The sequence below is a fragment of the Phoca vitulina genome, unplaced genomic scaffold (genome assembly GCF_004348235.1).
Source record: "Phoca vitulina isolate PV1807 unplaced genomic scaffold, GSC_HSeal_1.0 scaffold22, whole genome shotgun sequence".
Taxonomy (NCBI): domain Eukaryota; kingdom Metazoa; phylum Chordata; class Mammalia; order Carnivora; family Phocidae; genus Phoca; species Phoca vitulina.
Window position 1 is genome coordinate 17,020,058 of NW_022589725.1, and position 24,199 is coordinate 17,044,256.

The window sequence follows — 24,199 nt, forward strand, 5'->3', positions numbered from 1 at the left end:
GTAGATGCTCAGTAAATATTATCAAATGCATGCACTGTTCAACGACCATCATGTGGCCATTTGTTATTGACTGGTGGAGACTAGCTGGTTGAAAGGCATCAGTGAGCACATGGGCCCCCACCTGTGCAGTTCACATCTGGGGTTGGAGGAACACCAGCTGCCAAATCTGCAAGAGGACCAGGCATTTGACGCTTGTTGGCTTGCCCTAGATGTTCCCTGAGAGCTGAGACATAAAAGCTGTCAAGACTGGTTTCTGAGGGTTCCAGTCTGAAATGGGTCCATGATGGATGAAACCGGAGACAGGCAAAGTGAACTTAAAGGCACAGAGAGGGACAGAAGGCTGGGACTGAAGCCTGAGTCATTTGGATGGGTGGGCGTATCATGGGAACAGAGGCAGGATGCGCAAAGAGGTGAAGATGTGGACTAGGGATGGAGCCCTATGCCTGGTGCACTCAATCAACAACTCTTCCTATTAACGTCTCTGCTCAGCCTCTGAACTCACTAAGGGACTTTCAGATAGTTTGGCTTCCCATCAAGTTCGTTTGTCATCATGAAGATATTGGCTTGTGTATATAGTTAGGCTCCACTTCCCATTAAAAATTAGTACATTGGTCTTGGGCTTGTGCACTTCACGTCCTAGTGAGTTAGGCTGTCTGTGTCGGCTTATATGAGACTGGTAACTGTGGAATCCTGACCAGACCCATTTTCTAGACTTGTAATATCAAGGACCGCACCTTGGCTGGGGGCGAGTTCATGGAGCAAATAATACCTCCTTGAGCCTTTTGAGACATAGCCAGTGCCAATATTTCCTGGATTCTCTTTCAAAATCCTATACGTCTGGTCAGTCTGGGAAGATGTCCTCAGGGCTGAGGGCTTCCAGAAAAAGCCCTTTGCATCAGGTTCCTAGTTAGAGGGGGGACTCTGTTTCTGCCGTTGCAGATTAGCTAACTGGATGCAGGCTTGAAATGTGTTGCCCGACGTAGGCACTGAGAGCTGCCTGCTCCACAGCCATTCCTTCCTTCTTCCTACTGCCACATCCCGACTGTATTCAGGATAGCAGTGTGCCCAATGAGAGGCAGTGATCCTCGTTGCCCTAAAGCAAGGGTTGACAAACTTTTCCTGTAAAGGGCAAGATAGTAAAATTTAGGCTTTGTGAGGCAAGAGGAAACCTCCGTATAATTCTCCCATTGTGACACAATCTTTTGACATCCTCCCCCCCCATCCTGCCCCAACCATTTAAAAATGTAAAACTCATTCTTAGTTTGTGGGTTGTACAAAATCAGGTGGTGGGCTGACCGCAGACCTCGGCCCCCAAGCACCCAACCTTTGAGGTTAGCAGTCTCCCTTGCAGGTCATGGGATAAAAGCAGACCTTTCTCCTTCTCCCCCCCCCCCCGTTTTGAATAAGAATGTGGATTATGGAAACATTGATCATGATTAGGCAACAAACAGGATACAAGTCAACACACCAGAGATTAGAATGCAAAGACCTGCAAAGGACAATGCTAGCAGCCTCCCACCTTGTAACTTGTCAAGTGAGAAAAATACTGCCCCACGTTTAAGCAGCTGTCAATCAGCGTCCTTATTACTTGCAGTTGCATTCTTAACCTTTCCAGCATGCTGGAGATGCCCATGGCTGTCTGCCTCTGCCTGATCTGGGAGCATCACTCCAACCATGGACATTGGTCCCCGGACAGCTGTGTTTTGTACCACGTGATCTGACCCACCTCCATCTGCCTGCCCAGCTGATCAGGCACCAAATTAGCCAGTCCAGAGGCTGACCAGTGACCCATGTGGCTTGGCTCAAGAGATCAGTGGGACCAATCTGGGTCACTCATAGGAGTGGGAATGGGGACCCCTTCTTCGGATTTGGCAGGACGGAAAGAGGTAGACACACACGGTATGGTGGAGTTGAGTGAATGGTGAGGCCCTGGAGGGCCGGTCCACAGACCTCACCGGGGAGGGCCCTGCAACTAACTGCCTCCGATGCATCCCTCCCTTTGGCTCGGGAGCTCAGGCTGTCGTGGCCCCAGCTCCTGGATTTCTTCTTAATTCTAAATGCATCCTGCCATTCCTGCTTAGTTCTTCCCCAGACCAGAGCAGTTTGAGAATGTAGGCTGGGGTCCTGTTCAGCATGCCTTTTGTTTCCTTGCTCCTGCCAGGGTGTGGCTGGGGAAGGGAAGAAACCCAGCTCCGAATGGTGGGAGAGTCCGGGGCAGCCCCCCTGCCCGAAGGCCCCACCTCCAGCACCACCACAGAGAGCTGTTCTGAGCAGAGGCTGTGGACCTGTTTAGCCCTGACAAGCATCTGGTTTTGTGCTTCGCTGGAGCCACAAGAAGTAGAAGGAAAAAAAAAAAAGGAAATTCTTTCCAAGTGGCCGGTGAACATGTAACTCCCTGGGGGTGCAACAGGATGGAAATAGAAACAGGGTCAGGAGGGCACTGAGGAGTCGGGGCTCTGACAGGTCACTGAAAGGAGGGCGACTGAGGTCCCAAACCTTTTGCCAGGACCTGTCAGCGCCTGGAGCAGGAGGGATTAAGGGCTTGGGATGGGGCTCCAGGTGGAGGGGTGGGTGGGCTGCATGACCCATAGAGCAGGTGTTCTGTAGAATTCCCAGGCACAGCTTGCTCTCTGGCTGGGGGAGGACTAGGCTCCAGCCTTGTGAGGGCTGGTGGAACCAGTGGGGGTGAGGGTCTTGCAAAGACAGTGATGTTGAGCATTAGGTGGGCAGTGGGGCAGTGTCCCAGGGAAGGGTCAGTGGGCCAACTCCATCAATCCAGGATTTAATGAACACTCACACCCAGCCCTGAGCAGCTCTGGGGACAGGGAGCCCTCTCCCCATACATAGGTATGGATTCTATCAGTGGGCTCTAGGCCAGGATGATCTTGGTATGAGCCACCAGTGAGGCCGAGGGACACTTGAGGCTTAGTTTTGAGCAGGGGATCTAGGAAGATCTTGGGAAGATGAAGGAGGGGAGAAGGTGGGTAGTTTCAGGACTTCTGGGAGCTTATGGCCTCAACACCAGTGGCCTCGTCATGCCCACATGGAGTCGAGGAGACGGCCTTGTGGGAGGTGAGTGGGCTTGTATTTGGGCTGCTTGGGAACCACCAAAGGGGAGGGTGAACACACATCTGGAGTTACGGACAAACCCTTGGGAGCCATTTATGTACAAGTGGTCATTGAGATGATTTGGAGTGGATGAGATCGCGTGGAGTTGAGAAAAGGGAGAGGAAAACCTTGGGGGACATATAAGGGCAGAGAGAGGCGCCCACCTGCACAGGAGGCAGAGAGAGAGAGAGTAGTCAGGGGACCAGAAGAGATCCCAGGGGCGTGGCTCGGGCAGGGAGAAGAACATTGCAGCCGCCAGCGTGGACTGTGGCAGAGACAGAGGAGACTGAGGAAATGGGACGTCCCAGGTGACTTGCAAAAGCAGCTCGGGGGGCTGGGGACAGAGGTCCCTGAAAGAGTGTGGGAAGCAAGGTAAGATGGGTGGCAAGAGCCCAGCAGGCAGACTGGACTGGGGCCTGGAGCGGGCAGCAGGAAGGAAGCCTTCTACGGTGGTGAGGGGCAAAGGGCTCAGGCAAATGCCAGTGTTCTTGGAGGCTCGTTCTGTCCCTGTCCCATCTCACAGGGCCATCCCCTTCCCACTCACAAACTCCCTCAAGGCCTCACCCCATTCCTTGAAGATCGTGCAAAGGAACACTTATTCCCATTTTGATGCGTGCTGAGAGAGTCTTCCCACTCTCCCGGTCACCCTGCCATGTCATAGGCCTTCCTGGAGATAAGGGCTTCATTTTCTGTATGTACCTCAGAGACAGTATCTCTAATCAGATGTGTGGACTGGGGTGCCTGAGGACTCAGGAAATGATGCAGTGAACGCACTTCTTCCAGATGTCCCAAAATCACTTGCAAGAGGCTCCCTCCTCTAGAAGGGCTCTTGCTAGTCCCTCCATCCCTCTGGGCCACTCTATGACACTTTGGCATGTCCTGACACCAGGTCAGCAACTCAGTGCTTTATTGATGATTAGAACTGGGTCCCTGGAGGGTCCCTGTGGCACAGCCTCTCTGGGGGCTCTGTAGCTCTCCCTGATCTCCTGAAGGCTTGGTATGGGGGTACAGGAAGAGACAGCTGTGTGCAGAGGGCCCTGTGCCCGGGAGATGGCGGCTGAGGCTTGAACAGCAGATACATTTTGCAGATTAATCATTGCACCTAGAGAAAGTACTGGGCAAGCTGCCAGCCCTACCTGCCTGCACACCTACTGGGTTATCCAGGGCAGGTAGGGCCCCTAAAATCCCCCTTATGAAGGTTCCCTCCCCAACCTGCTCCCTTGTCTGCACTGTTGACCTCCTGTGGGCTCAACTGCCCTGGCACATGGGAGCCCACGTTCGCCTGCTCAGAGACCCTCCCCTGCTATTGGAACCCCTGCCCAGGAGCCCAATGTTCAATTCTCCAACAAGGGGGTCAGCCCCTTCGCTGACCCCTGATTTGAGGGATGGCCCCCACCTCTGTGAGAAGATAACAAGGACTGTCCCCAGCTTTAGGGTGGTCAATGTGCTGTAAAGTGGGCCCTCTCTGGGGTGTGCATTATGTTCCCAGCACCTGCCTTAAACTGCCCTTCCTGTGCCTGGGGGGGATGCCAGGCCTGAAAGTCTAGAATCTGCTGCAGACCCACAGTATGAAATGTCTACTCTTGGCTATCTTTTTACCTTATAAAATTGGGGTGAGAGGTCTAAAATTGGGGTGACCTTTCAAACAGATGACTTCCTCAGTATAGGATGGAATCTTCTGGTTCAAACTACTGGTCCATGTTGGCCCCAGCAACTGGCTCTTCCAGTTTTAGAACATTCCCACTCCAGACACCCTGGGGAATCGCCTAACCAGCTTTCCACTGGACCACAGTCACCATCCCCACTCTGGTTGTATGTATGTGGTTGATATTATCCAGCTGAAGACTGAACTACCTGCAATCTCTTGAGAATGGGACAAGTGTTGGACATTTCACTCAGAGCTAACAAGCATGGTTCCTAGGTAGGTGTTCTCTCACTCACCCACTTGTCTACTTGGGCTTGTATATTTTTTCATGTAATGTTTCACCCTTTTAACTGATGGCCACCTTCCTCACTGAGGCCCTCAGGGCATCACAGATTCATCTAGGGAGACTTACAAAGCGAAAATTTATGCTTATGATTACTGTTTGGTTCCCAAGACTAATCATGTAAATTTTAAAAGCCAACAAAACCCCTGAGTCCTTTGGTCATGCTAAAAGTCCCAGAGGGTAGCAGCCATCAGTTAAAGAGATAGTTAAGTTGAAACTAGAAAGGTGAATGCAGACCCAATCTATCCTCTTGTGGGGCTTTAGAACTTGAAGGACTTTAGAAAAAAAAAAAAAAAAAAAAAAGGTAGTTCTTTATGGGTTACAAGCTGAAGAGGGACAGTTTGCACAGTTTGGACAAAATAGAAGTACTCTCACCAATAAATATGTCTCAAAATGACAAATAAAGCTCTCCCCATTTGATGGCTCCAGATCCCGGCAAGAAGTGATGGGCACAGGCACTATGTACAGAGTGTAAACAGTAAGGCCCTTGGGACATAATGAGGGGCAGGGCCAGGTGATGTGGTATGCATGGAGGAGCCTCTGTAGGGGGAGCGAGTCCATGGGTAAATACAACAGGCTTGTAGGATGCTCATCCAATCTGCCACCAAAGCTTATTGGTGGTGGTGGCAGGTCCGCTGGGTTCCTCCAGTCGTCAGTAAGGAGAAATTGTGTCCATGGAAAAGCCCTGGTCCCACTGACTTTTTCCCTCGGGGAGGCACTGGGGACAGCCAGGCAGGGCCTCTGCGACCCTTCCTCCCCAAGAGGAGGGGCGGGCCTGCCTCGCCACACTTGAGGCTGTCTGTCCAGGGTTCAGGGCATGGATGGGGCAGTATTTCTCAAACAGGGATTGGGAGCAAATGGCGCCCCCGGAACCCGCAGCCCCTTTCTCCGAAAGGAGGAGCTCCAGGCACCTGTGTCCAGGAGGGGGCCACAACTTTTCACCTTTCCAGGGCCCCACCCCCGCCTCAGTTCCTCAGGGAGGCCACAGAGCAGCCGCCCTGATCCGTGTCCGGGTCCCTGATCCGGCCCCGGCCTCCTGAACAAAGCCGGCCTCCTTCACCGCCCTCCCCCCTTCCCCCACCCGCAGCCCCTTTCCTCCTTCCCCAGCACACTCCCCGGCCTCGCTCGGGGTCCCTAAATATCAGTCTCCCGGAGGTTGCTGTAGTCGGCCAATTCGTAGGCCTGGCAGGTGGCGCCCTCGGCCACGTCGTGGGGGACTCCCAGGGACACGGCCTCCACCTCCGCCCGCAGGGTGCCGGCGGCCTCTGCGCGCTGCGCGCTCCCGGCGCGGATCTTGTGCGACAGGCTGGAGACCTTGGCGCGCAGCTGGGTGGTGGGTCTCCGGAGCGGCCCGAGCAGCCTCCACTCGCGGAAGGCGCAGGGCGGCTTTCGACGGCCGGCCACGGGAGCCTGCGCCTCGGGCGTGCCGGGGGAGCCGGGGGCCGAGGGCGCGGTGAGGGCCAGCGGGGCCCCGGGAGGCGCGGCGTCGTGGCCGGGAGCGAAGTCAGGGCGCGGGCCGCCGGTCGAGCCCCGCCAGTGGTGGCCGTAGACGCGCCAGAGCGGACGGCGGCGCCGGCGGCGCCGGCACTCACAGCGCAGCAGGCGGAGGAAGGCGCGCTTGAACTCGCGGCTGGAGCACGGGTAGATGAGCGGGTTCACGCAGCTGTTGAAGTAGCCGAGCCAGAAGATGACCTTGAAGACGCCCTCCGACGGCTTCAGCTGCGGGAACAGGGACCCTGCGGGGGGCAGAGAGCCACGCCTGTTAGACGGCCGCTCGGGGAGAGGGAGGCCCGGGCAGCCCCTGGGCGCAAAGACCTCAGCTAGGGGCCCAGTCGTCAACTCCGGGCTCTCAAGGTTCTCTCCCCCAAGGGGTCCCTGATATCATTCGAGGGGTCCATGAACTTGGATGAGGAAAAATCATCTTCCATTTTACTCACATCTACCTGATACTGCGCGTTTCCCCCAAGACGAGCGTCAGCAACAAACCCGAGTAGAAGGAGACAAAGCCATTTATGCAATCACGGTTCTTGTAGCTCAAAACTGGTGCCAGATTGGCAGTTTCCTACGATTCAACCTGATATGAGCAGGTCCTGCCAGATATTTTCCTGTCACATTCAGTTGTTGCAGATGCTTTGAAATACTGTCTATGCTGCTCACCATTTGGAAATGACAGACATCAGAACGCACCACTAGATCCTCTTATTTAATGCCTTAACCTAGAAGCACATCACTTACTAAGTCACAGATTTCATTCACAAATATTTTGATGTTTTCAGCGAAATTGGTTTTATTTGCAATCCTTTGTATTTTAGTTTTAGCAGTTGAAAGCGTAACTCCGAGAAGGGCTCCCATAAGCTTTGCCAGATGCCCAAGGAAATCTGTAGCATAAAAAGGGTAAGCACCTTTGAATTAAATGTTGACCAAGGCTTGCCCCACGTCAGGCACTGTGCTGGGCTCACAGCAAACAGGGCCCCATTCCCTGAGTAGCTATGTGCATGAACTATCAAGGGAATGAAGACAGGGTGATGGTAGTGCTCAGCATGTGGGGCGGGGGGTTTCCAGGGTTCTCAGAGGATGGACAGGAGCCTGGCAGGATGAGGAGGGACAGAGGGTGTTAGGAGTGGAGGGGACAGGTGGGCAAGAGGAGTACAAGTTGGGGTTCTGGAAATGTCCTGTGCCATATGCCGAGAAAACATCATTTGGGACAGAAGGTGAAGGGCCTGAAATGCTGGGAATTTCCACATTTATTTGTGGGTAGTTGGGAGCCATGGATATTTTCAAGCAGGCGAGAGACAGAGCCTAGAATTAAGTTTCAATAAACACAATGCCCATGGCTGTTGGAGCGAAGGTCTGCGGGGCTGTCCCAGTGGAAGTGGTTGGGGGGGCTTCTGGGGGTGGCTTTGAGGGAGCAGAGTGCCAGGCAGGAGGGGGTGTGTGCACTGGGACCTGAGCTGTGTCAGAAAGACCCTCCTCCTCACACACTTCTCCCCTGGCATCCCCACCACCGACTTGGGGGGTCTTGTCCTCAAAAGGCACCTGACAAAATGCAAGGGCATGACCCAGAAAGCAAAAGCCACGCTTGTTTGTTCTCACATCCTCAGCAGCAGCTGGGGGTGGGGGTGGGGGGGAGGTGGCAGGAGCATCCCACCCCAGGCAAAAGTTGCAGGTGTCCGTGAGACTAAGCGGGCCAGGGGCAGGGGTCCTTGACAAATCATGGGCCCTGCTCTCTTCTCCCTTTGCCCCCCAAAAATGAGAGCAGGGTCCCCTACTGAGGGGGCAGAGGCACCAGGCCCCCCCTTTGACCTGGGAGCACCTGCCCATCCCCCACCTCCCACCATATAGAGAAATCTCGGTGCCAAGACACACGGTGGCAGTGGCAGAAGGAGTCACCCAGCGTCACGAGGCACAGGCCTTCGAAACTGCGGTCATGCAGCCCTGAGCAAGTTAGTGAGCCATCCAAGTCTCACGCTTTCTGCGAAATCCAAAATTTCTCCGGAAAGGATGTTGTGAAGATTCATGCATTTCAGAGTGCAGGACTTCGCGGGCTCTTAATAAACACTGGCGTCTCTTTATTTCCCCTCTCCCTCTTCGGTGGCTTTTGAGAGAGGACAACTCCACCCCGGGAAGAGACCCAGTTCCCAGCTCTGGAGAGTAGCCAGAAACAGAAGCCAAGACCTGGTGGGCTTGGGGGAGGCTGGGGCATCAGTCATCACACGCTGAGGAGGCAATTTCCCCTGGAAGAGGAGTTAGACAGTTGTCTTGGAATGTGGGGGCCACCAGGGTTGACTTCAGCCTCCAGGAAGGTGGCCCTCTGAATAGCATCCCTCAATGGTTGCAAAGTAAGACACGGTGCTGAAAATAACTCTGACTCAGGCCACAGTTCCTTTATATTTAGCCCAGGATGACAAATCAGTGGACTATTTCAGTTGCAAGCCTGAAGCTGGCCAAACAGCATCGTTATCAGCGTGGTTTTTACTCAGATTGGTGGGCGACACGGCATATTGTTAGTATGTCCTGGACCGTTTTATAAACACTCTTCTATTTTATGCTCAAGCAACCTGTGCAGAAGCTTGCTACAGGCTGGGAATTCCTTACACACAAGACCTGGGATCCATACTCAGCCTTTCTGCCCCAAGATTTTCCTACTGTGTCCTGCTGAGGTTCTTGTTTTACTTTAAGCTCTCCCAGAAGCAGACCCTGAGACAAGGATTCAAGTGCAAGTCGCTCATTGTGGGCAACTGGGGCACAATCCCACTGGGAGCTCTAGGATACCATGAAGTTCAAGAACCTCAGAGCTGTCCCACCAGTGGGGTGAGAGAGTATCTACACCCCCATTCCCATCAGTCACTGGATGGGCTACTCCCAAGGGTGTTAATTTCCCACGCTTCCTGCTGTGTGGGTGGATGATGAGGATTTTGGTGGGTGGAGAAAGGCCCTGGGCAAAGATGCGGGCAGGTGTTGGGATGGAAGTTGGCTGATGTGCCCTGAAGGTCCAAGGGGTGGCATGGAGGGGACACTGACAGCATCTGGCACTACTGTTTCATAAGCTCTCTGCCCACCGTTCACGGACATCTTGCCTGGAAAATACACACGCCTGTGCATGGGCTCCAGCTTCCACAGGCAACAGCACCTCTGTCCCCCCCAAAAGTGGCAGTTCTGAGCCTCACAGCTACCTCTGCCCAGAAGGCCGCAGTCTGCCCCCCAAGCCCCCCTGCACCCAGTCTCACTCTCCCTGCTGTCCTGCCCCCTCCCCAACCCTGTCTCATCAGTTCAAACCTCTGGCCAAGATCTCTGGGGTCCCAGGGGGCTGTGAGCACGTCCCTGCCCTTTGCATGCATGGATGAAATGGGGAACTGCCCCGAGACCCCTGAGGATGGGCACTTGGCTCATGGGCATTGTCCCTGCAATGCCACCCGGCTGTGGGGGCCTCGGTGGACAAGCCCCTTTCCGGCCACCCCAGCCTTCTGCTCCCCCAGCCACTCTGACTTGTGGCTACTCAGGCCAACCTCGGCTGTCTGCTTTCTCATCCCTCTGCAGCGGCCTGACACACACTTGTGCCAGCCCCTGAGCCCAGCTACAGGAAAGCCTGTGGGGGCTCTGAGACAAGGCCACTGTCTCTCAGTGCCTGGCAGCCCCCTTTTCTGCCCCGACCTGCCTCCCTCTCCCACAGCCTTCCTTGCAGGCAGAGAGCCCAGCCCTGCGGACTCAACTTGACACCTGTCACTGGAAACACAGGCCTGTGTGGGACCCCCTCCCTCAGCCTCCCACCGCTCCGTACTGGCGCCCAGCATCACACCCTTGCTCTCCTTTCTCTTATGGCTCCCGCTTCCCTCAACAGTCTTACTTCTGTCTTCCTGTGCGTCAGCTGAATGGCCACGCTGACTTCTTGCTGCCCTCTGGCCGCAGCGGGCTCCCCAGGCTTGCCTGGGAGCTTTTGCTCCTGCTCATCCTGGATTGCCCTTCCTCTTTCCTCTCCCTGTTGGTGACAGCTCCAGAGACACCTCCACCTGGAAGCCCTCCTCATACCACCCCTCCCAACCCTGCAGTTAGGGGTACCCTCCCTATAGCACATCTTCTCATTTCCAAGTGCCAAGAACATAGCAGGTGACTATCAATTTCCTGTCTATCTTCTCTTTTTAAAAAATATATTTATTTATTTAAGTAATCTGTATATCCAACGTGGGGCTCGAACTCATGACTCTGAGATCAAGAGTCAAATGCTCCTCCCAGCTGAGCCAGCCAGGCACCCCATGTCTATCTCATCTTTAAAGGGTAAGCCCTCCACATGTACTTGGCACATCATTGGTGCTTCATACATTCCAGTGCTCACTTCAGCAGCACATATACTAAAATTGGTGCTTCATACATTCCAACCGCTCTGTCACACCCTGCATCCCATCCATCACCTACTCCTATTGGTCCTAGAATCCCCCCCACTTTGTGCCACCCCCTGGTCTCAGCTACTATCATCATCTACCCAAAGTGCCCTTCTAAGTGGACCCCTTGCACCTGTCCCTGTGCCCCTGCACCTTTTTCTCCACGCAGCAGCTGGGGGGAATCCTTTTAGTTATTATTATTTTTTTAAAAGATTTATTCATTTATCTTAGAGAGAGGAAGAGAGAGCACGAGTGAGTGCAGGGAGGGGCAGAAGGAGAGAATCTCCAAGCAGACTTCCTGCTGAGCTTGGAGCCGACATGGGGCAATCCCACCACCCATGAGACCACAACCCAAGCTGAAATTGAGAGTCAGACGCCCAACCAACTGAGCCACCCAGGCGTCCTGCGGGATCCTTTTATTTTTTAGATTTTATTTATTTATTTGATAGAGAGAGACACAGCGAGAGAGGGAACACAAGCAGGGGGAGTGGGAGAGGGAGAAGCGGGCTTCCCGCTAAGCAGGGAGCCCACCCCATGTGGGGCTCGATCCTGGGGGATCCTGTTAGAAGAAAACCTGAGCATTTCATTTCTTCACTTAAAACCCGTTTTCCACTGCTGACTGCAGCTTCTTGGCCTCTCTTTCTTATCTGTACTTTGACCTTCTGCCAGCCCCTTGGATTTCTCCTATCATCCCTGCTTAGCTGAGACTGCTACTAGTCACTCACACCTCCCATGTCCCCTCCTCAATCCTCCCATGTCCACATCCTTCTGGATTTGGGTTGTACTTCATCCAGACTAGAACTGCAGAGCGAATCACCCCCTCCCTGAATACGTTAGGGTCCCCGCACTCAGCTCTGTCTGGGGCTTCCAGGGACCTTGCCGCTCACCTTCAGCCCACTCTCCCCAAGTCCTGCACCAGCTCCTTGAGCCTCTGTTCTGCCCCTTCGCCTCGCCTGGAGCAGCTGAACTCAATTCATGTTTCACAGAGAAAACAGAAGCCAAGGAAGTTGCGAACTTGCTCAAGCCTTCCTCACCTCTCCTCCTTGGTAAGAAGGAGCCTCTCCTGCCCAAGGTCAGCATGCCGACTTGTGTGGTGGTGCGCTCCATCCATCAGTCCCCTTCAAGCGTGCCCTTGTCCCAGCTGCAACCTCTCTCCTGCTTCTCGGGCTACAACCTCATTCTCTCTATCCTTTCTGTCTACACCTGCCTATTTCCCTTCCCCACCTGTTCCAGCCACACTGCCCTCCATGTTGCTTCTTGGATATGCCAGACACACTCCCAGGGCCTTTGCACTTGCTTTTCCTCCTCATCTTCTTCTCCCAGATAGCCACATGGCTCGTGCCCTCACCTGACTTCCCATGTAAAATCGCACTGTCCTCCCCCCCAGCACTCCCCATCCCCCTCAACTGGGGCTGTTGCTCTCTGTGGCACTTACCGCCTCCTCCCATACTGTTTGAGTTAGTTTTCATTTTGTCCAGCATCTCTCTTGACTTGCAGCCAAGTCCCTAGGGCAGGACTCGTGCCTGTTTTGCTTGGCACTACACTCCCATGGCCCTGAAGCCCTCCTGGGCACAGTGAACACACAATTCAGTAGGTGCTGAACACTTGCCGAGGTTGCTCAGTGAGTCCCTCTTCTCTACCCTCCATGTCCAACTGGCCATCATGCCTGGTGCCTTCGATTTTCTCTCTAGCGGGGTCCCTCTCTTCACCTTGTTCCTGAAACCTTTGCTTAGTCTGGCATCTCATTTTGTTTGCATGGCTGTGACAGCCCCCAAGGGTCCTCTGGCTTCTCCACTCTGCACACAGCTGCTGGAGGCTTTTTCTAAAATTGGTTTCTCTCCTTAAACCTCTGAAAACTGCGAGTGGCTTCCAGCGGGTCTGAGGACTAAGCCCAAGCTTTCTTGTGTTGCATTCAAGGCTTTTTAGGACCCAATGCTGTCTGCAGCTTGCTCCCCTCCAAATTTGGCCACAAGCCGAAGGATGAAGCTGCCAGCAGGTCCTCCCACAGGGGCTGGGCTCCCTCTGCCTTTCTGCCTGGCCCCAACTGTTTCCTCTGTCCCAGCCCTCGAGCCTTGGGGCATGCGTCCTCCCCACCAAGCCTGGGTTACGGGCTCTCTTATGCAAGCCCGCATTTTAATAAAATTTGTTACTGCTCTATCTACCCTCCCAGACTACCGGTTTTTTGAAGGCAGCAATGAGATTGATGGATGTTTTCATCCCAGCCTCTAACACAAGTGCCTGCCCCAGAGCAGGGGCTGAAGGGCCGCATCTAGGCACCTGTGAGGAGAGGCAGTAAGAACACAGGTGGGAGATGAGCACAGACCCAACTCCTGCTTGCTTCTCTCTTCTCCTTGACCTTGCTCTCATGTGAGTCTCCCATCAGGCTTGCTCCCACCTGCCTTCCCCATTCCCTATATTGGGGTGCCTCTGTCAGGAGTCTAACCTAATGTCCAGGGGGGCTGGACATCCACTAGTCATAAAAGGCAAGGCCTCTCCTATGTCCACAGGTAAGCCCATTCTATGGCATGTTGGCTGGGCCAGCCTGGCCCACACATTGTTGGGGAAACTGAGGCAGCCTGTGAGGTTTGTGTTTGCAGCCTTGATGATCACAGGCCAGTCCCCACGCCGAAGGACCAGAGATGTCCAGGTCTAGGAGATGCTACCTAGATGCTGGCTAGGCTGAAGCTGACCAATCTGGCCAAGCCTTGTTGGGGATGATAGCTCAGAAGCCATGGGGTGGACTGTGTGATTAACAGCATCCTTCTGGCATCACCAGAAGGGAACTTGTTCTTGGCAGAATGTCAGAATTCACAGCCAGGATTGCTCATAACTTGCAGCTGACCAGTAGGCTGCACCCCAGCCTGCCCCCTTTCCCACCCCCTCCATCACTAGGGAATTTTCTATCCACAGGCAGCCATTCTCTCTGGCCAGAGAGATAGAGTGGGGTTAAAAATACCACATTCTCCTAGATAGCCAGGTGTCTTCTCGCCAGTAGGGTTAGGAGAGAAGGAATTCCCCGCTTATGCTCCCTTTCTCTCTCCCACTTCTCACAACTGCTCGCTTAGTGGCTCTGACTCTGGAGCTCAATAGCTCCTCTGTCAAGAGAGCCTGGGACCTCTGCTGCCCGCAGACCTCTTTGCTATACTGTAAAGGGTCAAATAAACCTCTCTAATAAAGCACACTTGAGCTGAGACCTAAAGACCCCGAGGGGGGACTGAGCCATGCATCTATCTGAGGAAAGAGAATGCCAGACAGTGGAAAGGGCATGTGCAAAGGCCCTGAGGCAACAGGGAACCTGAGAAGTTGGAGGACAACCAAGAAGTTGGGATCACTGGAACAGAGAAGGGGAAGGGGAAAGTGGTAGGAGATAAGGCCATTTTGAAGTGGGCACAATCACGGAAGGCTGTCAAGAAGAGATGACCCGGATAGGGGTCTGGTCTCAGATGGATTGTGAGAACATGAAGGGGTGATTTGAGGGCACCGTGGGGCCAGCTGTGCCAATTCTCTTGAATTCCTTGCACTGCCAGTTTTCCATGGTGAGAGGTAAGTGGCAGGTCCTCTGGCTCGAGATGGACCAGGGATAGATCAGAAGTCCTGTGCCCCCATGTTTGCCTCAGGACCCATGAACTCTGTGGGGCTGGCAGAGAACTATTTGTCTGGCCCTGGATGCCCTTCCATAGCTGCGGGCATGTAGGCGGAGGTACATCCCGTCAGTGGTGTATTTTTCTTTTATGAAAAAATAAAATGTACTTCCTAGCTCTGTCTGCTGAATCAGGGGCCAACTCAGTATCACTGAACAGCTGAGAGCTCAGACTGTGATCTTTAAGTGATCACTGGCCACTAAAGAGACCAAGGCGCTTTAGAAAAAAGGGCTGCTTCCAGGTTCTGGGGGAAGAAAAGTATGAGCTGAGCCTGAGACATCTTATCAGGCACCTGAGCCCCTGACCACTTGTAACAGCACAAAAGAGAAGAATTCTTGGCCAAAACACCGAACCTGACTCTGATCAAGGCAGTTTACAGGACGTACGGGGAACAGAGAGACACACTGAATGGCCCTGTGGGGACGCAGACTCCAGACGGTGGGCAACTCTTCAGGACAAATGATCTAGTTTCTTCACCAAATAAATTGCAAGGAAAAGGGGCGCCTGGGTGGCTCAGTCGTTAAGCGTCTGCCTTCGGCTCAGGTCATGATCCCAGGGTCCTGGGATCGAGCCCCGCATCCGGCTCCCTGCTCTGCGGCAAGCCTGCTTCTCCCTCTCCCACTCCCCCTGCTTGTGTTCCCTCTCTCACTGTGTCTCTGTCAAACAAATAAATAAAATCTTAAAAAAAATTTTTTTTTTAAATGTCCATCAATAGGGAACTGGTGAAATAAATTATGGTTAGTTCATGAAGACTCAACTTTAAAAAAAAAAAACAAGGCAGCTTTATATGTACCCTCAGGGAACAAGCTCTTAGGATATATGAAGTGGTAAAAAGCAATGGGACAGAACAGTGCAGGCAGAATGGTACTATGCCTAGGAAAAAGAGGGAAAATGATGTATGTTTGCTTGTATGCACTCAAAAAATATTTCTGGAAGGATATACAAGAAACTAACAACACTGGTTGCCCATGGGCAGAAGAGATAGGAAGCTTATGGGTGTGATGGAGAATTTCCATTGTATACCTTTTAGTACCTTGTGAATTTTGTTTTATGTGCATGTATTTCCTTTTCAAAAAATTATATTTAAGGGGCACCTGGGTGGCTCAGTCATTAAGCGTCTGCCTTTGGCTCAGGTCATGATCTCAGGGTCCTGGTATCGAGCCCCACATCGGGCTCCCTGCTCAGCGGGAAGCCTGCTTCTCCCTCTCCCACTCCCCCTGCTTGTGTTCCCTCTCTCGCTGTGTCTCTCTCTGTCAAATAAATAAATAAAATCTTTAAAAAAAAATTGCAAGGAAAAGGTGGGAGGAGGGGAATCTTACCTATTAAAGAGACCTAGCAGGCAAATCAACCACACGCAACATAGGCACCTTTCTCAGATCCTGATTCAAACAAACTACAGATTTATGAGGCAACTGGTAGCATCTGAACACTAAATAGACCATATGTGATATTAAACAATTATTTTTATGTATTATAATGGATTGTGGTTATTTTTCAAAAAAAAGTTCTTGTGTTCTAGAAATGTCTATTGAAGAATTTACAGATGAACTGATACGGCGTGTGGATGTTCTTCAAAATAATCCTGGAAAACAAAACGAAACAAAATAATCCTCAGCGCTGGGAGAGTGGGTGGGGGTTGGGATGCACCAAGGCTGGCCTTGGGTTGGCATTGTTGAAGCTGGGTCATGGGAATCAAAGAGTGCAATGGTGGGGGGGCGGGTAGTGAGCTGCTCATCAGTAGGCATAAATAAAGTTTCACTCAAGATGAATACATTCTAGAGATCTACTGTGCAACGCTGTGTCTACAGTTAACAATAGTGTATTGTACACTTCAAAACTTGTTAAGAGGGTCGATCTCATGTTAAGTGTTCTTATCCTAATAAAAGAAAACAAAAAAAAGGGGGGGTGCTGTACTTTACCACTCAGACCCTGGGCAGGGGGGGGATGTGAAGAGGCCATGGGGTCCACCACTTCCTCCCTCTACACACACTTACTGAGCACCTACTATGTGCCAGGTGCTGCAAAGGCACAATTAGGAGATGTCATGCCAGTCCTTTCTTTGGGCTTTCAGGCCAGGGACGGTGATGTCACCGCTGAGGACCTGCCACAAACATCCCCTCCCACTCCCCCTGCGACTGTAGGCCCCTGCACGACCTCAGGGAATGTGCGGAGATGAGTCCTTTGGCATTTGGTCAACACTCAGATGCACATGAGGAATCTACCGTCTACAGCTGGCTGCCCACGTGTGCTTTCCAGTCTGGACACCGACTCCTCAGCATGGCTCAAGCCTCTCTTCTGCCTCCTCCCACCTTCTCTCTTTCTAATTAAGGCATCCGATAATGACAGTCAAGTTATAAAGCACATGCATTTTAAGAGTATAGCTTGATGACTTTACATATGCAACACGCCAATGTAGTCACTGCCCAGACCAAGATCTAGAACATTCTCAGCCCTTCGGAAGGTTTCTTTGCTCTCTCTTCCAGTCAACACGCATACCCACTATCCTGACTTTTATCATCGACTAGTTTTGCCTGTTTTTGAACTTTGTACACACAGAATCATATAGTATGTGTGCTTTTAATTTCAGATCTGGCTTACTTTGCCCAGCATAGTGTCCATGAAATTCATCCACGTTGCTGTGGGCAACACATTTGTTATTTTTCCTAGCTGTATAGTAGTTCAGCCAATGAAAACAGCACCATTTATTTACCCCTTCTCCTGTTGATGGCATCCTGTCTCATCTGGTGACTCCTCTTCTCATGCACTCTCCAATTCATGTCTCCCAAGCCACAGGGCCCCCCACAAATACCTCTGCTCTTCTATGTCTGCGTATGTATAGTTTCCTCTGTCCTCACATTGTGTGGTATGTGTAACAATTCTAGCAATTACAATGTACTGTGATCAAAGCATGTGCAGAGTATTTGGGGAGCATGAAGGAGTACCTAACTGAATCCAGGGGGGCCAGGCGGGGCAGCGATATCACAGGGCCAAGCCTGACAGTCCAGGAGGGAGGCCTGGGCATGGCTCACAGACGGCGGGAGGAGGGGGCCTGGGACAGTGGCTGGACTGTCCTGGGACTTCTCATAGCTGAGCCTGCAGACAGCTTGTGCACCTTGACGCGTATTTGGGAGGGCACTGTGGGCTCTGAGCCTCTGAGGCTGCTTTGCACGACCGAGCACATTCAGAGGCCAACTCAGAGGCCAGAGAGGCTCAGTGACCTGCCCAACAGAAGGGAGCCTGGAGTGCAGCACAAGGGCCTGTCTGTGGTGGCTGGGAATAATAGGGGGTGGGGCTGCCGCACGCGTGCGTGCGTGTGTGTGTGCGCGCGCGTGCGTGCGTGCGTGCGTGTGTGTGTGTGTGTGTGTGTGTGTGTGTGTGTGTAGGTCCCAGGGGACAGGTCCACCTCTGGGGATGGCTAAGGGGGCCCCTGCCGGGCAGACCAAAGCCAGATGCCGTGAAGCGCCACTACCATAAGAACAGCAAGGGAACGTCTGGGGGCTCCTGGGAGAGGAAGGGAGCTCTTGTGCAGATAGGTGCTTGCTGGGGCAAGGTCTCCCCAGTTCCTCTGTTCCCCTCTTGCTCACAGGGATTTCTACCCCAAAAGGCGGGCCCAGACCTCTGGGGATGAGAGGCCTCCTGCACAAAGTGCCCTGGGGTGGAGGCTTTCATCAGGGGCACTTCCCCCCCCCCCCCCCCCCCCCCCCCCCCCCCCCCCCCCCCCCCCCCCGGAAAGTCTGCAGGCGTGAACTGCTCTCCACATGCATTCTGTAAGTTTGGGTTCCTTTAGACGTCAGGAGGGACCTTTACACAATGTCCTGTGATTTTCTAAGGCACCCAGTTCCACGCCAGCTTGCGGAGGTGAGAGCAGGGGGCGCCTATCTGTCAAGGGCAGGGCTGCCCCAAGAGCCCCTCCTCCAAAGGCCCCAAGGATTGGTGACCCTATATTCTGTCCTTCAGCCTGGAACACCTTTGAGAGCGAAAGGGGAGCACTGCTAGTAATCACGCTGGTCGACGGGCATAACCGGGGCTGTCCTGGGCAAACCAGGCTGGTGGGCACTCTGTGGAGTGGACGGCACGGCATCAGCAGGGAAGGCGCAAGCAGGTGGGGACCCCCTCATGAGGGCCAGTGACGCGTCATGTGTCCATACACAGCTTCCCGGGTGCCCCGGAAGGAGCCAGTACCTCCCTTCCTGGCCTTGCTGCCTGGCATCTTGGGGTCAGACAGGGACAGACAGACTGTGGCTGTGGCTCGTGCTTCTACTGTTTTGAGTGCGGACGAGTGGGTGAGGGGCACCCTGGGTCTGTTCGACAACCCCTGGGCTGTGGCCCTGCTAGGTGCTTTCATTTCCACGGGCTATGGCCCTGGCTGGCACACGATGCTCTTGCTCAATCCCTCCACCTCTGGTGCTCATCACACCTGGCCTGGGGACCAGGGCCTGGGAGGAGGGAGATGCCACATCCCCTGGCGGCCCCCTTCTCTGCCTCCTTCTGGTTCCTTCAAAGTGGGTACTCCCCGAAGCTCTATCCCCAGCCCCGCTCTTCTCTTTGTCCCTCCATCCTCTTTCTGGGAGGCTGTACCCCATGCTCCTTCTTGGTCCCCTTTACCTAAGTCCCCAACATCCTCCCCCGCCGACCATATGCTGGCACTTCCATACCAAGATATGCCAGCCCCTTGGATTCCACATTCCTCCCCAAAGTTGCTGCTCAGAATTGTCCCTGGTCCTTCAAAGGAACCTCCCTCTCGCAGGCCTGGGCCCAGTGCTGGGTGGTGTCAGGACCGCCTGGCCCCTTCTCCCTTCTGCACAGCCCTTAAGCCACTCCTGCCCCCACTGAAGGCCCTGCCCTCCAAGCCGTACCATGGCAGAGGCAGATCAGAATATTCTGTTTCCCTGCTTGGCCTCCGTCCTGCTTGCTCACTATTGCCAGATTCCACTCAACTCGGCTCCACCAGCGGCCCTGGGCTCTACTCTGGGGCTCAGGAGGCTGGGCACAGCCCAGACTGGTAGGAAGGAGGAGACAAGGACACACTGGGGGCCCCACGCCAAGTGTGAGAAGCAGCAGAGATGGAGGGATTGAAAAAGAGCCAAAGGCCGTGGAAATTTAGGGATGACTTCCTGGAAGAGGAGCACGTGGTTCTAAACCTCAACAAAACAAAAAAACAAAAACTGAAAACAGTAGCCCTTTGCAGTGTTGACTGTTAACAGTGAAAAATATGAAAAATCAAATGTTCAGCACAAGACCTCATCAACACAAAGTGGAATACTCTCAAATGGAATACCATACTGCTGCTACGATGAACTAGCACGGGTGAATCTCAGCGACGTAACACTGCATGGAAAAGACAAACTGAAGAATGATGTGCATGCAAAATGCCTTTTATATAAATCCTAAAGGCACACAAGACAATACTCTATATTACTATGGATACAGATGTTTGTGGTAAGCGTATAAACATATGAATGGTAAGATTGACGGACTCCAGATTTAGCTCTGGGGAGGGAGGGAGAAAAGGAGGAAGGGACAGCAGGAGGGAACTTACTTTTGGCTGTGTTCTATTTCTTTGAAGAGAGAAACAGAGAAAGGGATCTGAGGGGAATATGGCAAAATGTTAACCTCTGTTCGGTATGGGTGATTATTGGTACAGGACACTCAGTGTATCATTCTCTCCTTATCTGTGCATTGTTCTGTAACTTGAAATTTTAAAAGAAGTTAAAAGAACATAATGGGAGGTGGCATTCTGTACACAGTTTGATCATTCCCCATGGGGGGGGGTAGGCAGTGTGAAGCGAGGGGCCGGGGGGAATGAGGGCACCCGGGATGGGGTACGTCTGGGCAGGGACAGGGCAGGGGTTGGTTGGTGGGAGAAAGCAGCCTGGGTGGGGAGCTTGGTGGGGAAGGTACTAAATCTGGGGCAGGTCTCTAAAGGGGGGGCCACACTGACTTTCTCCTGCCTGCCTACTTGCCCCCCCAAGTATGTTGCTTGGTGTCCATGCCTCCCTGTACCCCCACAATACCTCTGGCTGGCTGATTTTCAAGTCAGTGATTTACTCAGGGAGCAGCTACTACAAAAGCAAAAGCTCACAGGGCGTGCGTGACAAGCAGTGGTTCGATCTACCCATAAGAGCTCACTGAACTCTCACGACGGCCCTGCAGATGGGCGCTGCTACCATCACCACCGCCCCGATTTTCTAGATGAGGACACAGAGGCACAGCGCCGTTCAGGGACTTGCCTGAAGTTCCAGAGCCCATCAGGGGCGGAGCTGGGATTTGACCCCAGGCTGTCTGGTGCTAGAGCCTGTGGTCCTTGTTGCTGTGCCACATTGTTGTCTGCACGCCGGGCACTGCGCTGGGCGCTGTGCATTTGGTAACGACACGGCCCTGCCCTTGAAGAGCTTCGGGCCAGTGCGGGGAAGTCAACACCAACCAAGCAGCATGCAGATGTCATTACAGCTAAGGAGACAGGAAAGGAAGAGAACCTTGTTCCCCAAGGGAGAGAGTACAGAGAAGGACACACTGAGGCTGAGGCATCTGGGAAGACCTCTCTGAAGAGGGGACATTTAAATGGAGACCTAAAGTTAGCCAGGAGGGGGTGGGGAGGGCAGGTGAGAGAGAGGGAAGAGCAAGTGCAAGGGCAGGAGCTCAGCCTGGGCAAGGAACTGGAAGAGGGTCAGAGGAGCCAAAGGATGCAGTGAGCAAGGGGCTGGGCAGCCAAGCCGTGAGGCCATCACTCAGCGCCCTCCTTCCAGGATGGGGACCACATGTCCGGGTTTGCCCCCTCTGCCCCCACTGTCCCGCTTTGTGCCTGTGATCCCAGCATAAATATTCATAACGTCTCATTTCGGCTTGGACAATAATAAATTTGAAGGTCACCCTTTCACAGGCCACGGTGGAGAGTCTGGATTTTGTTCCCAGGGCAGCTGGAAAGCATGGAGTGGTTTTAGCAGAGAGTGACACCCTAATTTATAATATATAAAGTTCACCGTGGCCTCTGTGTGGCGAGGGCCTGCAGGGGAGCCGGAGGGAAGCCGTTGTCCCCTTCCTGACCCCGCGGCAGAGTGTGGCAGGAGCGAGGCCTGGGAAAGGCAGGGGAGGCCCGCCTTGGGCCGGCTGAAGTTGCAGCCATGGGCAAAATGACTCAGGGCAAATGCGTCCCCAGAGATGATGCTCCCCTTCTCCTCCCTGTGCTGACCCGGCCCCAAGGCTTCCAGGAGGGGCCTTCAGGGGGTGGGACTAAGCCCCTGAGAACAGGACTGCAGGGAGGCTGCTGAAAGAAACAGGAAAGTTCTCTAAAGAACTAAAGGACTCAGTCAATGTCAGAAATAATGATGAACGATATTAACCTTCCCTTTGATAATTTGTTCCTATCCCCTTCCTTCTCATCCCACACAGGCCGCCCCCCCTCCCCCAACCTCCAAGAGGAGATTTCAGAAGCGAGAGCCCAGCGCATTCACAGATACCAGGTGGGGAGGGTCTCCTAGCCATCTGAAACTGAATGAGTTCCTGGAGAAAGCAGGTGGCTTCTAGTCCTTGCTCATGTACATGCTGCACCTGCGCATGAATGGAGGCCCACCCACTGTGCACCCACCTCTGGGAGCTGAAATTTGTATCTGTGTGTGTGTGTGTGTGTGTGTGTGTGTGTGTTGTGGTGCGGTATTTAGAGGAACATATACACTGCTGACCACATACTATGGGGCAGACGCCCGCACAGATGCCACAGATCTCTTATACTTAGGGGTTCGGGAGTGTTAAAACAAGCCCGGGACTTGTCATGGCCATTCAGAGGGGGTAAGGACAGAAGTCAGAAGCCTGCAAAATGAATCCTGCAAGCACGAGGGGCCTCTCATTTGTCGACCACAAAGTGCACCTGCCTAAGAGACCAGGGAACTTACTAAGTCAACCTTCTATGCCCAGGTGGAGAGTCACCTTCTGCCTGGGAAGGCCATCCAAGTCCGTCCGGGTGCCCGGAAGGCACAGCCACAGGCTCAAGGAGGAAAGGAAGGGGCTGGTGGGAGATGGGTCACTCACCAAGCGGCAGGACGAAGAAGAAGGGGAACCAGCAGAGCACGAAGACGCCCACGACGATGGCCAGCGTCTTGGCCGCCTTCTTCTCGCGGGAGAACTTGAGCAGGCGCACGGACAGGGAGCTGCGGAAGGTGTGGCCCTTGGCGCTGCGCATCCCGGGCGCCCCGTCGGCGGCGCCCGTGCTGGCTCCGCGACAGTGGATGCGCAGCACCACCTCCGAGGCCTTGCCGCGCTCCCGCTTGACGCCCGCCTCGAGGCTGCGCGTGGTGCTTCGCGCTACCACGTACACGCGGCAGTACATGACCACGATGACGGCCATGGGCAGGTAGAAGGAGCACACCGAGGAGAAGACGGCGTAGCCTGCCTCCTCCGTGATGCCGCAGAAGCGCTCGTCAGGGGGCACGGGCTCCTTCCAGCCCAGCAGCGGCCCCACGGACACCACGAGGGCTACGGCCCAGAGCAGTGCCAGGATGGCGGCCGCCTTGCGCTCGGTCATGATCGCGGGGTATTTGAGCGAGTGGCGCACGCCCACGTAGCGGTCCACCGAGATGGTGCAGAGGCTGAGGATGGAGGCCGTGCAGCACAGCACGTCCACAGCGGCCCACACGTCGCAGAAGGCCCGGCCGAAGGCCCAGAAGCCCAGAACCTCCATGGTGGCCGAAAAGGGCAGCACCGTGGCGCTCAGCAGCAGGTCGGCCACGGCCAGGTTCACAATAAAATAGTTGGTGACCGTCTGCAAGTGGCGGTTGCAGGCCACGGAGAGGATCACCAGCAGGTTGCCCGCCACCGCGGTGAGGATGAAGGCGGCCAGGAAGACGCCCACGCCCACGCCCTGCGCGCTCACCACCAGCCCCCCGACGGCCGCCGTGCCGTTCACCTCGCCGCCCGCGCCCGCGCCCCCCGGCTCCCCGGCGGAGCTCCGGTTGTCCTCGCCGCCGCCCGCGCCCACCACGCCGCCGCCGCCGCCGCCCGCGGCTCCCGGCACGCCGCCCACTGCCGGGCCCTCCGAGGCGGCCGCGCCGCCCGCGCCGCCCCCACCGCCGCCCGCGCTAGAGCCCCCCGCGCTGCTGTCAGGGCGGGGTCCCTCGAAACTGACGCTCAGGAGGTCGCGGAAAGTCATCTCAACGCGCGGCCGTCGGGGGCCGGGCCCGGGCGCAGGACGGGCGACTGGCCAGGAGAGGGGCCCCGGGCATAGCCGCGGGGCTCCGGCTGCAGCGCGGCGCGCGGGTCCCGTCGGGGTCCTGCCCGAATTCCTGTAGCGCGGGGCGCGGCGGTCCGCGAGAGGAGCGGGGCCGGGGGGCGGCGGCCGGGGCTCCCGAGGCTGGCTGCGGAGTCGGCCGGAGAGCCGGGGCCGGCGACGCGCGCCGCTCCGAGCGTGCCCAGGCGAGCGGGCAGAGCGGCGGCTCAGGGGCCGGGCAGTGCAGGCAAAGCCACTGCGGCGCTCTCGACCGGGCGCGGGGGGCGGGACGGAGGAGGGGCAGCGCCGGGGAGGAGGAGGGGGCGGCCGGCGCCGAGGGAGGGGGCGCCCCACGCGCCCGGAGAAGGGGCAGCGCGAGCCGGGCGA

General features: G+C 54.8%; 1 protein-coding gene across 1 annotated transcript; it reads right to left on the reverse strand.

Annotated features, from left to right (window-relative positions):
- Window positions 1-6,121: 6,121 nt before the first annotated feature.
- Window positions 6,122-23,974, reverse strand: ADRA1D (adrenoceptor alpha 1D). Its single transcript, XM_032419350.1, has 2 exons — window positions 22,639-23,974; window positions 6,122-6,832 (listed from the first exon to the last, which is right to left on the reverse strand). Exons 1-2 carry the CDS (start codon window positions 23,753-23,755, stop codon window positions 6,231-6,233), a joined length of 1,719 nt encoding a protein of 572 aa, XP_032275241.1. The 5' UTR covers window positions 23,756-23,974; the 3' UTR covers window positions 6,122-6,230.
- Between the last annotated feature and the right edge of the window lie 225 nt (window positions 23,975-24,199).

What these genes read in the sequence shown, in the direction of transcription:
- ADRA1D (XM_032419350.1), bottom strand. Translation starts at nt 23,755, where the DNA reads ATGACTTTCCGCGACCTCCTGAGCGTCAGTTTCGAGGGACCCCGCCCT. An exon ending in CTTCTTCGTCCTGCCGCTTG is followed by an intron (nt 6,833 to 22,638) that starts GTGAGTGACCCA and finishes TGCCCCCCGCAG; the next exon opens with GGTCCCTGTTCCCGCAGCTG.